The sequence below is a fragment of the Gorilla gorilla genome, chromosome 12 (assembly GCF_029281585.2).
Source record: "Gorilla gorilla gorilla isolate KB3781 chromosome 12, NHGRI_mGorGor1-v2.1_pri, whole genome shotgun sequence".
In the NCBI taxonomy this organism is placed as follows: domain Eukaryota; kingdom Metazoa; phylum Chordata; class Mammalia; order Primates; family Hominidae; genus Gorilla; species Gorilla gorilla.
The window spans coordinates 136,407,307-136,422,005 of NC_073236.2; the positions used below are offsets into that span (position 1 = coordinate 136,407,307).

The 14,699-nt window shown below is 42.1% G+C and overlaps 1 protein-coding gene across 5 annotated transcripts in view; it reads left to right on the top strand.

Moving 5' to 3' along the window:
- Positions 1–14,699, top strand: part of ADI1 (acireductone dioxygenase 1) — a 28,551-nt gene that overhangs the window by 795 nt on the left and 13,057 nt on the right. For 2 of the 5 annotated variants that reach the window (XM_063696077.1, XM_055378710.2), the window contains exons 2-4: positions 1,046–1,144; positions 3,920–3,974; positions 4,806–4,925. In XM_063696077.1, the coding sequence (XP_063552147.1) occupies positions 1,062–1,144; positions 3,920–3,974; positions 4,806–4,925 (258 nt within the window). In that variant the 5' untranslated portion in view covers positions 1,046–1,061. Of the gene's footprint in view, positions 1–1,045; positions 3,975–4,805; positions 4,926–14,699 lie in introns of all 5 variants that reach the window. The other 3 variants (XM_063696078.1, XM_063696079.1, XM_019021474.3) reach the window with 3 other exon arrangements.

The following is a 14,699-nucleotide window of genomic DNA, read 5'->3' on the forward strand; positions in this document are numbered from 1 at the left end:
TGCCTGGCTAACCTCGGTCAAAGGCCCAGGGGTTTCTTCTATCGGAGGAAGGGGGACTCCGCTTGAAAGTGTCCTGGGGGAGGGACCGGGCGCCAGCAGATCGAGGCGGGGTCCTGCCGCGGTCTGTCGGGGATCCCCGGGGGGTAGCGCTTGGTGGTGGGGTGGGGGCGTCTCCAGCGGGCGGTGGAGCTGGCTTGGGTCCCGGCTGGGCCCGGTGTCAGCCCTGCCTCTGTAACGCTAGCTTTGCAAGGCGGGGCTAGGCTTTGCACCGGTGTCCCGTTGCTTGCACAGCACCAGTCCAGATCCGCTCACCTTGTTTATTTGCAAATGGTTTTGCAGTAACCAAGGTTTACTGCAAAAGAGAGGGCCAGGGGAGGCCTCAGGGATAGGCTGAGGGGTGACTGGATCTAATCTTCATTCATGTGATTTAAATGAAATACACAGGGTTACCTGGACACCACACTTTTTCCCTTGGGAAAGGATTATAGAATAGAATATTCCAGCATAATCTATTTGGAGATCATCTTGTTCTATCCTAAGTAACAGAAGAGGGAAGTGACAACTGGCATACCAGTGCCAAACACGGCATGCATGTTAATGTTTACATAGTATTTGTCTTTTCCTAGGATAAGGTTTAACACTTATCTTGCTGGAGGGTACTATCTTCAAAGCAATCAAGTGGTTTATAGTTTTCCATTAATGAGAGGAGAATAAATTTTGGCTTATTATGTTTATCCACAATCCAAACAACCAGAGGGTTCAAATTAATACACTTGGGGAGTTTCATTGTGCATTTGACGGTTTTAAGAACAAGAGTGAGATTACAGGTCAGCTTCTAAATGTATTCAAAGAATAAAACAAGATTTATTTTAATAGACATCTTTTAGATTATTACATGGGCTCAAACAGTTTTTCCTACCGTCTAGTTCTGCTCTGAGTCAGGGCTATCAAAATTAAATCATGTTTACTCTGTGGTTTTAATGTCCTGTATGTTTTTATATTCTTTCTTTCTTTCTTTTTTTTTTTTTTCGCTCTTTTTGCCCAGGCTGGAGTACAGTGGCATGATCTCGGCTCACCGCAACCTCATCCTCCCGAGTTCAAGCCATTCTCATGTGTCAGCCTCGCGAGTAGCTGGGATTACAAGGTGCACAGCACCATGCCGGGCTAATTTTGTATTTTTAGTAGAGACAGGGTTTCTCCATGTTGGTCAGGCTGATCTTGAACTGCTGACCTCAGGTGATCCACCCACCTCGGCCTCCCAAAGTGCTGGCATTATAGACATGAACCACCGCACCTGGCCTATATGCTTTCTTAATATCCATTCTGGATCAGTGCTGTTGGAAGACAAAATTACAACAAATTTAGTTAAAGATCTAATTGGCTTTTATTCTTGATTTGTGAATAGGGCAACCTCCATTCTACAAAATAGAATAAGACCTCGATAGGGTAATAGCACAACAGTGGGTTTTGTAGGGCGGCAACAAAGAAACAGAACAATAGGTAAAAAAGCTGATTGGTTAACGTCAAGTTACATTAGGTTACTTTTTTCCTAAGGGTTAAAGCAGAAGCGACTTCCGTATTATTCTGACTCAGGAAGACTGGAATCTTCTGATCTCAGGAAAAGCTGGTCTGTTTGAGATGCACCTCCTTCTTTAAAGTTTTAGTTTGATCATGTGGCATATGGCATGAGTGGCTGCATTTTGGTTTGGTCTCATCGTGGGGCCTAGTGCAGGGGCTCAGTCCAAAACAATGACCTCTCCTGGGCCATGCATGGTGGCTTCTGTCATCCCAGCACTTTGGGAGGCCAAGGCGGCAGATTGCCTGAAGCCAGAAGTTTGAGACCTCATCTCTAAAAAAACCCCAAAAACAAAAAAACCACACACACACCCCATATTAACATTATATATATGTAACATCTCCCATAATTTTTAACAGAGGTAACACATATGGACATGTTTGTGTATTTGTTTAATCAATCTGTTAGTGACATAGAGTTCTAAAAACCTTTTCTCGTACATACAAACAATTGGAAGATTATTTTAGCTTGGAATAAACTAAATACCTGCTGCTATAACAAAATGACAAAAATAGCTTAAACTGGGCAATTTATAAACAACAGCAATTTATAGAATTCTTATAGTTGTAGAGGCTAAGAAGTCCAAGATTAAGGTGCCAGCAGATTTAGTGTCTGATGAGGATCCTGTCCTCATAGACGGCCATTTCCTTGCTCTGTCCTCATGTGGTGGAAGGGGCAAACTGCTCCCTTACATCTCTCTTGCTCTTTTTTTTTTTTTTTTTTGAGATGGAGCCTCGCTCTGTCACCCAGGCTGGTGTCGCAATCTTGGCTCACTGCAACCTCCGCCTCCTGGATTCAAGTGATTCTCCTGCCTCAGCCTCCCGAGTAGCTGGGATCACAGGCGTGCACCACCATGCCTGGCTAATTTTTGTATTTTTAGTAGAGATGGGGTTTCACCATGTTGGACAGGCTGGTCTTGAACCCCTGACCTCAGGTGATCTGCCCGCCTCGGCCTCCCAAAGTGCCGGGATTGTAGGTGTGAGCCACAGTGCCCAGCTCCATCTCTCTTATAAGGCCACTAATCCTATAAATGAGGGCTTGCCCTCATGACTTAATCACATCCTAAAGGTCCCACCCCTTAATACTATCACATTTGTGTTAAGTTTCAACATTCATATATTTAAACTTATGACACATATTATATGTCATATAATGTGTCATATTACATATTATGTGTCATAATATGGACACATTCAGACCATAGCAAATAGTACTGTGCATATCATGCAGTGGATATGCTAAGTTTTAGAGTCAACTTTGTAGAAAATAACATATTGATGACAAGTACTTTAATATATTCTGGAGTATCGGGGGAACCCGCCCCCAGTATTTCAACATAGGTTCCATTTTCCATAAGTGTCAGCCAGCTGAGAAACAAAGAGAGACAGTATAAAGAGAGGAATTTTACAGCTGGGCTGCCAGGAGTGACATCACATATCGGTAGGACCGTGATGCCTGCCTGAGTCTCAGACCAGCAAAGTTTTATTAAGGGTTTCAAAAGGGGAGGGGGCGTAAGAACAGGGAGTAGGTACAAATATCGCAGGCTTCAAAGGGCAAAAAGCAGAACTACTAATAAGGGTCTAACAAACATCACATGCTTCTGAGGGAGCAGGACAAAGGGCAAAAGCAGAACTACTGATAAGGGTCCAACAAAGATCACAGGGCAAAGGGCAAAAGCAGAACCACTGATAAAGATCTATGTTCAGTGGTGCACATATTGTCTTGACAAACATCTTAAATAACAGAAAACAGGGTTCAAGAGCAGAGAATTGGTCTGACCACAAATTTACCAGGGTGGAGTTTTTCCCCACCTTAGTAAGCCTGAGGGTACTGCAGGAGACCAGGGCGTATCTCAGTCCTTATCTCAACCGCATAAGACGGACATTCCCAGACCAGCTGTTTATAGACCTCCCCCCAGAAATGCATTCCTTCCCCAGGGTATTAATATTAATATTCCTTGCTAGGAAAAGAATTTAGTGATAGCTTCTCTACTTGCATGCCCATTTATAGGCTCTCTGCAAGAAGAAAAATATGGGTGTTTTTGCGTGACCCTGCAGGCAGTCAAACCTTATGGTTGTCTTCCCTTGTTCCCTAAAAACCGCTGTTACTCTGTTCTTTTTCAAGGTGTACTGATTTCATATTGTTCAAACACGTGTTTTACAATCAATTTGTACAGTTAACACAATTATCACAGTGGTCCTGAGGTGACATACATCCTCAGCTTACGAAGATAACAGGATTAAGAGATTAAAGACAGGCATAATAAATTATAAAAGTATTATTTGAGAACTGATAGATGTCCATGAAATCTTCAAAACTTATGTTCCTCTGCCGTGGCTCCAGCCGGTCCCTCCATTCGGGGTCCCTGACTTCCTGCAACACTGGAGTTTGTTGTTCAGTAAGTAGTGATGATATAATGTGCGGTTTATTGCAAAACATAAAGTGTGCTAGATTCACTGCCAGTAGTTTTAAATAAGAGTTCAGATGAATTCTGCCTGGAGCTTCATCAGGGAAGTGCTTCGTCAGGAAGGAACAGTAAAACTGAACCTTAATAGAGATAGGATTGTGATAAATGAAAATGTTGAATGGGAATTTTAGGCATAGAAAGCTGTCATGAGCAAGGTTGTGGGGATGTGAAATATCAAATATTTTTAAGATAGCCAATTATCCTATTTGGTTTAGAATGTAGAATTCTTTAAAAAGTAGGAGACGGGAACAGATAGAAGTAGAAAAGTCAGCTGGGGCCAGATGATAGAAGGTTTCTCATTCCAGTTTAATTAACTTGAGTTTTATTTGCAAGCTGTGAGAGCATACAATGTTTTGGCTCATGGAAACAAACTGACCAAAGAGATGGCATTGAGGATCAATGAGACTCATGAGTGGGATGGTGGCGGAGAAACAGGGCACAGTGAGGGACCTGTGGAGAGGTCAGACAGGCTTGAGGTGGTGAGACTATCATCTCAAAATGGGAAAAAGAATCCCCTGGGATGGACTATTGCAGAGAAGGGAGGCAGAAATCAAACAGAACTCCATTGTATGTATAGCTGGTGTTTTGGAGAATGGAAAATCCATTAAATGGCTAGAGGAGATGAAGAGAGTTAGTTGAGGGTTGAAAAAATAACAAATGATAAATTTGGAGTATAAAATCATATTGGAGATCCAGAAAGAGAATGTTTCTACATCTCCTTGTTAATCTGAGCTCTTGTTTGTGGTGGGTTAACTCTTTTAGCTGGATGCTGACAAATATGAGAATGATCCAGAATTAGAAAAGATCCGAAGAGAGAGGAACTACTCCTGGATGGACATCATAACCATATGCAAAGATAAACTACCAAATTATGAAGAAAAGGTAAGGGAGCCCTGGATTACCTGGAAAAGAAGTATCATTATATTCACTACTAATAGACGCAATATTTTCTTTCTTTTTTCTTTTAATGTCTGTATGAGGCCATTCTTGCATTGCTATAAATAAATACCTGAAACTGTGTAATTTATAAGAAAAGAGATCTAATTGGCCCACAGTTCTGCAGGCTCTACAGGAAGCATGTGCTTCCTGTCACCACCATCTGCTTCTGGGGAGGCCTCAGGAAGCTTACAGTCATGGCAGAAGGCAAAGAGGGAGCAGGCATCTCACATAACAGGAGTGGGAATGAAAGAGAGAGCAAGGTGCCACACTGTTTTAAATGACCAGATCTCACAAGAAGTTACTCACTGTAGTGAGGATAGCACCAAGAAGATAGTGCTAAGCTATTCATGAGAAATCCACCCTCATGATCCAGTCACCTCCCACCAGGTCCCACTTTCAATACTGGGGATTACATTTCAATATGAAATTTGGGTGGAGACACAAATCTAAACTGTATTATTCTGCCCCGGCCCCTCCCAAATCTCATGCCCTTCTTGAATTTCAAAATACAATAATCTCTTCCCAATAGTCCCCCAAAGTCTTAACTTCCTCTAGCATTAACTTAAAAGTCCCAAGTTCAAGTCCAAAGTCTCATCTGATACTCATCTCCTTTTACCTATGAGCCTGCAAAATCAAAACAAGTTAGTTACTCCCAAGATACAAAGCAGGTAAAGGCATTAGGTAAATATTCTCATTCCAAAAGGGGGAAATTGGTCAGAAGAAAGGAGCTACAGGACCCATGAAAATTCAAAACTCAGCAGGGCAGCCACTAAATCTTAAAGCTCCAAAATAATACCCTTTGACTCCATGTCCCACATCTAGGGCACACTGGTGCAAGGAATGGGCTCCCAAGGCCTTAGGCAGCTCTGTCCCTGTGGCTTTGCAGGGGCTCCTGAGGTTGCTCTCATGGGATGGCTTTGAGTGCCTATAGTTTTTGCAGGTGCAGGGTGCAAGCTGCCAGTGAATCTATCATTCTTGGGTCTGCAGGATGGTGGTTCTCTTCCCACAGCTCCTAGGCAGTGCCCCAGTGAGGACTTTGTGAGGGGGCTTCAATCCCACATTTCCCCTCTGCACTGTCATAGTAGAGGTTCTCCATGAGGGCTTCTACCCTGCAACAGACTTCTACCTAGACACCTAGGCTTTTCCATACATTTTCTGAAATCTAGGTGGAGAATCCCAAGCCTCAACCCTTGCACTCTGTGCACTCACAAGCTTAATAACACATGGAAGCCACAAAGGCTCATGGCTTGCACCCTCTGGAGCTGTGGCCCAAGCTGTACCTGGGCCCTTTTGATCTGAGGCTAAAACCCTAGCAGAACCCGAGCAGCTGGGATGCAGGGAGCAGTGTCCTGAGGCTCTGCAGGGCAGAGGGGATCTGGGCCTGACCCATGAAACCATTCTCTCCTTTTAGACCTCTGGCTCTGTGATGGGAGGGGCTGCTGAAAGGTCTCTGAAATGCCTCTGAGGTTTTTTCCCCATTGCCTTGGCTATCTTTGAAGTTATGCAGATTTCTCTAGGAAGAGGTCTCTGAAATGCCTTTGAGGTTTTTTCCCCATTGTCTTGGCTGTCAGCCCTTGGCTTCTTTGTAGTTATGCGAATTTCTTTAGGAAGTCGTTGCTCTACAAGCCTGCTTGAAATCCTCTCTCAAAAACTTTTTCTTTCTTTGCCATGTGGCCAAGTTGCAAATTTTCCAAACTTTTCTGCGCTGCTTCCCTTTTAAATATAAGTTCCAACTTCAGGTCATTCCTTTGCTCTTGCATCTGTGCATAGGCTGTTAGAAACAGGCAGGAAACATCTTGAACACTTTGGTGCTTAGAAATTTCTTCTACCATATACCCTAGGCATCACTCTCAAGTTCAAACTTCCACAGATCCCTAGGACATGTACAGAATGCAGCCAAGTTCTTTGCTGAGGCAAACATGTGTGATGTTTGCTCCAGTTCCCGATAAATTCCTCATTTCCATCTGAGACCTCATTAGCCTGGACTTTATTGTCTGTATGACTATCAGCATTTTGGTCACAATGAATTAACCAGTCTCTAAAAAGTTCCAAACTTTCCCTCATCTTCCTGTCTCCTTCTGAGCCTTCTACACACTTCTAGTCTCTGCCTGCTACTCAATTCCAAAGCTGCTTCCATATTTTCAGGTATCTTTATAGCAATGCCTCACTCCTTGGTACCATTTTTTCTGTATTAGGTTGTTCTTGCATTACTATAAAGAAATATCTGAGACTGTGTAATTGATAAGAAAAGAGGTTTAATTGCATCTCAGTTCTTCAGGCTGTACAGGAAACATCTGCTTCCTGGCACCACCATCTGCTTCTAGAGAGGCCTCAGGAAGCTTACAGTCATGGCAGAAGACAAAGTGGGAGCACGCATCTCACATAACAGGAATGGGAACAAGAGAGAGAATGAAGTGCCACCCAGTTTTAAATAGCCAGATCTTGTGAGAAGTCACTCACTGTGGTGAAGACAGCACCAAGGGAGTGGTGCTAAACCATTCATGAGAAATCCATTCCCGTGATCCAGTCACCTCCCACCAGGCCCCATCTCCAACACTGAGAATTACGATTTAACATGAGATTTGGTTGGGGACATATTGCCAAACTATATCAATGTTTTAGTTTGGATTTCATATCAGAGTAATGCTGATCTCATAAAATGAGCTGGGAAGTAGTCCCTCCTGTTCAGTTTCTTGGAAGAGTATGTGTAGATAGTATTATTCTTTCCTTATGTTTAGAGATTCACCAGTGAAGCCATCTGGCCTTGTAGTTTTCTTTGTGGGAAGGTTTTTAACTGTGAGTTCAATTTCTTTACTAGATGTAGGGCTATTCAGGTAACCCATTTTTTCTTGAATGAGCATTATTTGTTTGTTTCTCTCAAGGCATTTGTCCATTTCATTTGAGTTGTCAAATTTATTGCCATAAAAATATTTGGAATATTTTCTATTATCCTTTTAATATCTGTAGAGTATGTAGTGCTGTCTTCTCTCATTCCTGATACTGATAATTTGTGTTTTTTCTCCCTTTCCTGAGTCTGGATAGAGGCTTATCAATTATATTGATCCTCTCAAAAAACTTTAGGTTTCATTGATTTTTCTCTTTTTCTATTTTTTGTTTCATTGGATTCTGCTCTGACATTTATAATTTGTCTTCTTTTACATGTTTTAATTTGCTCTTTTTTCTAAGTTCCCTAGGTGGAAGCTGAAGTCACTGATTTGAGTTCTTTCTTTGTCATTATTATTATTATTCTTCTAGAAACAGACATTATTATTATTTTGCTCTGCCACCCAGGCTAAAGTGCAGTGGTGCAATCATAGCTCACTGCAGTCTTGAATGCCTAGGCTTAAGCAGTCCTCCCACTTCGGCCTCCTGAGTAGCTAGGACTACAGGTATGTGCCACCATGCCAGGCTAATTTTTTTTTTTTTTTTTGAGACAGAGTTGCACTCTTGTTGCCCAGGCTGGAGTGCAATGGCACAATCTCGGCTCTCCGCAACCTCCGCCTCCTGGGTTCAAGCAATTCTCCTGCCTCAGCCTCCCGAGTAGCTGGGATTACAGACATATGCCACCATGTCCAGCTAATTTTGTATTTTTAGTAGATACGGGGTTTCTCCATGTTGGTCAGTCTGGTCTCAAACTCCCGATCTCAGGTGATCCTCCTGTCTTGGCCTCCCAAAGTGCTGGGATTACAGGCATAAGCCACCGCACCCGGCCTGCCTAATTTTTTTTTTTTTTTAATTTTTTGTAGCGTTGGAATCTCACCAGGTTGTTCAGGTTGGTCTTGAATTCCTGGCCTCAAGTGATCCTCCCTCCTCAGCCTCGCAGAGTGTTGTTTTTCTTTCCTTAGTACGGGGGTTTAGTGCTGTAAATTTTCCCCAGAGTACTGCTTTAGTGGCTTCACACAACTTTTGATAATTTCGATATATTTGTTATTTTCATTTCATTTAAAATACATTCTAATTAATTTACTTTTTAATTTTATCTTTGACTTGTGTGGATGTTTTGTTTTGTTTTTAGATATTTGTTAGTTTCCAATTATTTGGGGATTTTTCTAGATTTTTTTATTTGTTTCTAATTTATTTCTGGTGTAGTTAGAGAATAAACTTTGTATAATTTTGAGTCTTCGTAAATATATTGAGACTTGTTTTATGGTCCAGAATGTTATCTGTCTTGGTGAATGTTTCATGTGAGCTTGAGAAGAATGGGTATTCCATTGTTGTTGAATGAAGTAATCTATGAATGCCAATAAGAACAGTTGATTGATGGTTTTATTCAGATCAACTATATCTTTACTGATTTTCTGCTTGCTGGATGTCAATTACTGTTAGTATTGAAATTTCCAACTGTAATAGTGGATTTGTCTATCTTTCTTTGCAATTCTATCAGTGTTAGCCTCACATATTTTGATGCTCAGCTGTTAGATAAATATGTGTTAAAGATTGTTATGTGCCCTTGGAAGATTGACCCATTTATTATTATATAATGTCCCCCTTTATCTCTGATGATTTTGCTGTTTTTAAAATTAAGATAACTCCCTTGGCTTCTTCCCCTCCCTCCCTCCCTTCCTTCCTTCTTTCCTTCCTTCTTCCCTCTCTCCCTCCCCTCTCCTCCCCTCTCCTCTCCTTTTCTCCCCTTCCCCTTCCCCTTCCCTTCCCTTCCCTCTCTCCTTCCCTTCCCTTCCCTCTTCCCTTCCCTTCCCTTTCCTTCTTCCTTTTTTGACAGAGTATTGCTCTGTCACCCAGGCTGAAATGCAGTGGTGCCATCATGGCTCACTGCAGCCTCAACCTCTCAAGCTCAAGTGATCCTACCATCTCAGCCTCCCAGGTAGCTGGGACTACGGGTGCACACCACCACAACTGGCTAATTCATTTTTATTGTTCATAGAGGTGGGGTCTCCCTATGTTGCCCAGGCTGCTTTTGAACTTCTGGGCTCAAGTGATCTTCTTGCCTTGGCCTCCCAAAGTGCTGGAATTACTGACATGAGGCACTGTCTCTGGCCAGCATTTTTTTGATTTGTGTTAATATGGTGTATCTTTCTCCATTCATTTACGTTTAACCTATTTGTGTCTTTTTATTTAGAGAGGGCTTCTTGTAGATGACATGTATTATAGTTAGTTTTTTTAATCCATTTTGATGGTTTCTTTCTGTTAATGGTATATTTAGATCATTCATGTTTAAATTGGTTATTAATACAGTTGAATTAATGTCTACCATATTTGGGACTGTTTTCTATTTGTTGTGCTTGTTCTTTGTTATTGTTTTTTTTTTGAGACAGAGTCTCACTCTGTTACCCAGGCTGAAGTACAGTGGCACGATCTTGGCTCACTGCAAGCTCCACCTCCTAGGTTCATGCCATTCTCCTGCCTCAACCTCCTGAGTAGCTGGGACTACAGGCACCGGCCACCACGCCCATCTAATTTTTTTGTATTTTTAGTAGAGATGGGGTTTCACTGTGTTAGCCAGGATGGTCTCGATCTCCTGACCTCGTAATCCACCTGCCTCGGCCTCCCAAAGTGCTGGGATTACAGATGTGAGCCACCGTGCCCGGCTTATTGTTGTTTTTAAATATTCCCCTCTTTTTCTGTCTTGTCTGGTTTTAATTGAACATTTTATATGATTCTGCTTTCTCTCCTCTTAGCTTATCATTAAAAAAAAAATTTAGGCCGGGTGCGGTGGCTCACGCCTGTAATTCAGACCTATATAATTTTCTTTTTCATTTGAAGAACTTCTGTAAACATTTATTTGCAAGGTAGGTCAGTCTACTGGTGACAAATTCTTTTCATTTTTGTTTGTCTGAGAAAGTCTTTATTTCTTCTTCACTTTTAAGGGATAATTCTGCTGGATACAGATTGCTAGGTTGGTAGTTTTTTTTTTCTTTCTTGCTTGCTTGTGTAGTTTCTAAGGAACGGTCTGATGTAATTCTTTTTCTTTTTTCTTCTATAGGTTAGGTGAATTTTTTCCTTTGGCCTTTTTCAAGGTTTTCTGTCTTTTGCTTTCTGCAGTTTTAATATGATATGCCTAGGTACAGATATTTTGGCATTTATCCTGCTTGGTGTTCTCTCAGTTTCCTGGATCTGTGTGGTGTCTGTCATTAATTTTGGAAAATTTGTGGACATTATTTCAAATATTTATTCACTTTTTTCTCTTTCTTCTACTTCTGTTATACCATTTATACATATGTTACATCTTTTATAATTGTTCCACAGTTCAGGGCTATTTTGTTCTCCCCCAATCCCTGCTCCCCATTCTTTTTTCTCTTTGCACTTCAGTTTGGGAAGTTTCAATGGACATGTCTTCAAGCTTGCTGACTCTTCCTTCAGCTTAGTCCATTCTACTCATGAACCCATCAAAGGTATTCTTTGTTTGTGTTAGAGTGATTTTGATCTCCAGCATTTTCTTTTGATTCTCTCTGAGCTTCCCTCTCTCTGCTTATATTACCCATCTGTTCTTGCATGTTGTCTACTTTTTCCATAGAGCCCTTTGTATTAGTCTGTTCTTATGCTGCTATAAACAACTGCCCAAGACTGGGTAATTTATAAAGGAAAGAAGTTTAATTGACTCACAGTTCTGCAGGGCTGGGGAGGAAACTTAAAATCAAGGCAGAAGGGGAAGCAAACACATCCTTCTTCACGTGGTGTCAGGAAGAAGAATGTGAGCTGAACGAAGGGGAAAGCCCCTTCTAAAACCATCAGATCTCATGAGAACTTACTATCACGAGAATAGCATGGGGAAAACCACCCCCATGATTCAATTACCTCCCACTGGTTCCTTCCCACCACACGTGGGGATTATGGGAGCTGCAATTCAAGATGAGATTTGGGTGGGGACATAGCCAAACCATATCTCCCTTACTATATAGCCATAATTTAAAAAATTCTCTATCTGATAATTCCAAAATGTATGATATGTCCCAGTCAGTCTCTGTTGCTTGCTTTGTCTCTTCGTACATATTTTTTCTCACCTTATATCATGCCTTGTTATTTTTGTTGATAGCCTGATATGCTGTATCTGTTAATAGGAGCTGAGGTGAAGAGGCCATTCGCGGGACGTGTTATGTTATCTGGGTAGAGGTTGTGCCGTGTTGAATGTTTGCTGTAGCTGTAGATGCCAGAGGCTTCGGTTTCCTTGTTTTGTTTTGTCTGCCCTGGATGTCTTTGCTTTCCAAAAAACTCCTTTGTAAAGGGATTTATTTCTTGCAGCTTTAATTCACTTATTGTTCTGGAGCCCTGTTGATGTGAGGGTGAGGCCTGGGGGAGGAGAAGTGTTCTATAATCTTAGGCTTATGATTAGGGGTCTTAGTCTTTTACTGGGCCTGAGTTTTTGGGCTGATCGTCAGAAGTGTTTCTTAGCCTCTTTTTTGTTCCTCTGGGCTAGAGGGGGCTGGAGTTGGCCAGCTGCCCTTCCCCCATGACAGAGAAGGCTCTGGTAAAGTTGTTTCCCTTGGTTTTTGTTATGGACAGAGTTCTGGGGGTTTTTAAAAACGGTTCCTTTTTCCCTTTTATTGCCTGATATGTGAAGGGATTTTTGTCGGATCTTCATTGTGAGAACAAGGTGGGGGCTTCTGGATATGCAAACCCATGAAAGTGCAGTGTCCCTGTGATACCAGGCGCCCAGAATCTCGCCCTCAAGCTAGTCCACACTCAGCCTCCAGCAGTTTGTCCAAATTGCCTTGGAAGTGTTCCTGCCAGTTCATGGCTCCTGGGAAACTGATCTCAGTTGTGGTTCTGTGTGTCCGCTTCTCTCTCCAGATTCAGGGTAGTAATTTGTCCTGTGACTTCAGTTCTCTGTTGGATCTAAGAAGGGGAGTGAGACTTCCAAGTGCTTTGCGTGTCCAACCAGAAACCAGAAGTTCCATCCTTGACCGAGCTGCCAGCCTTCAAGTATTATTGCACCTCCGAATGTTGGCACAGCTTGAGCTTCTGTTTCTCCCCCTCATCTTGGTGCCATTGTTTCAGACAATTTACTTTTTTTTTTTTTTTTTTTTGAGACAGAGTCTCACTGTGTTGCCCCGGCTGGTCTTGAACTCCTCAGCTCAAGCGATCTGCATGCCTCGGCCTCCCAAAGTGCTGGGATTACAGGCATGAGCCACCATGCCCAGCCCAGTTTACTTTTATAAACCCCACAGTACACTGTTTTTATTTTTGTTTAAATAGTAGGTTACCTTGTAGAGATTTGAATAATAGGAAGAAAATCTTCTCTAATTACCCGTGTAGCTATCATTCCAAGTGCTCCTCGTTCTGTGGTTAGGGTCTGTATTTCTGTCTGACATTCTTTCCCTACTGCCTGAAGGACTTCGTGTAACATTTCTTGTCGTGCACATCTGTCGTTAAGGATTCCTTCAGCTTCTCTGCTTCTGAATGCTTTCAGTTTAAAACAATTTTTTCCAAAAAAAAAAAATAATAATAATAAATAAATAAGGCCGGTGCGGTGGCTCAGTGTGGATACAGCTGTAATCCCAGCACTTTGGGAGGCCGAGGTGGGTGGATCACGAGGTCAAGAAATAGAGACCATCCTGGCCAACATGGTGAAACCCTGTCTCTACTAAAAATACAAAAATTAGCTGGGTGTGGTGGTGCAGGCCTGTAGTCCCAGCTACTCGGGAGGCTGAGGCAGGAGAATGGCTTGAACCAGGGAGGCGGAGGTTGCAGCGAGCCGAGATCACGCCACTGCACTCCAGCCTGGTGACAGAGCGAGACTCCGTCTCAAAAAAATAAAAATAAAAATAAAAATAAATTTTATTGGACTTTATTTTTTAGGGCAGCGTTAACATCACAGCAAAATTGAGAAGCAGATATAGAAGCTTCCCATACACACCCATCCCCCTGACCTGCACCGCCTTCCCACTTATCAACCTCCCTCCCCAGAACGGTACATTGTTTCAACTGATGAACCTGCACTGACACATCAGTATCACCCAAAGTCTACAGTTCACATTAGGTACTTGTGGTGGTGTACATTCTGTGGATTTGAACAAATGTATAATGACATGTGTCCACCATTCTCATGTCATACAGAGTAGTTTCACTGCCCTAAAAACCCTCTATGGTCCATTCCTCCCTGCCCAACCCCAGGGAACCACTGATCTTTTCATTCCCTCCATAGCTTTGCCTTTTCCAGAATATCCCATAGTTGGAATCATACAGTTGATAGCCTTTTCACACTAGCTCGTTTCACATAATAAGATGTATTGAAGGTTCTTCCTTGTCTTTTTGTGGCTTAGTAGCTCATTTCTTTTTATTGTTGAGTAATATTCCACTGTCTGGATGTACCACAGTTTATTTATCCATTTACCTATTGAAGGACATCTTGCCTGCTTCCAAGTTTTGACAATTAATGGATACAGCTGCTGTAAACATCCTTTTGCGGTTTTTGTGTGGACATAAGTTTTCAGCTCCTTTTGGTAAATACCAAGGAACACAATTGCTGGATAGTGTGTTAGTCAGGGTTCTCTAGAGGGACAGAACTAATAGGACAGAGAGATATATATAAAAGGGAGCTTATTAAGTATTAACTCATATGATCACAAGGTCCCACAATAGGCCATCTGTAAGCCAAGGAGCAAAGAAAGCCAGTCTGAGCCCCAAAACTGAAGAACTTGGAGTCTGATGTTCAAGGGCAGGAAGGGTCCAGCACAGGAGAAAGAGGTAGGCTGGGAGGCTAGGCCAGTCTAGTCTTTTCACGTTTTTCTTTTTTTTTTTTTTTTTAATTGATCATTCTTG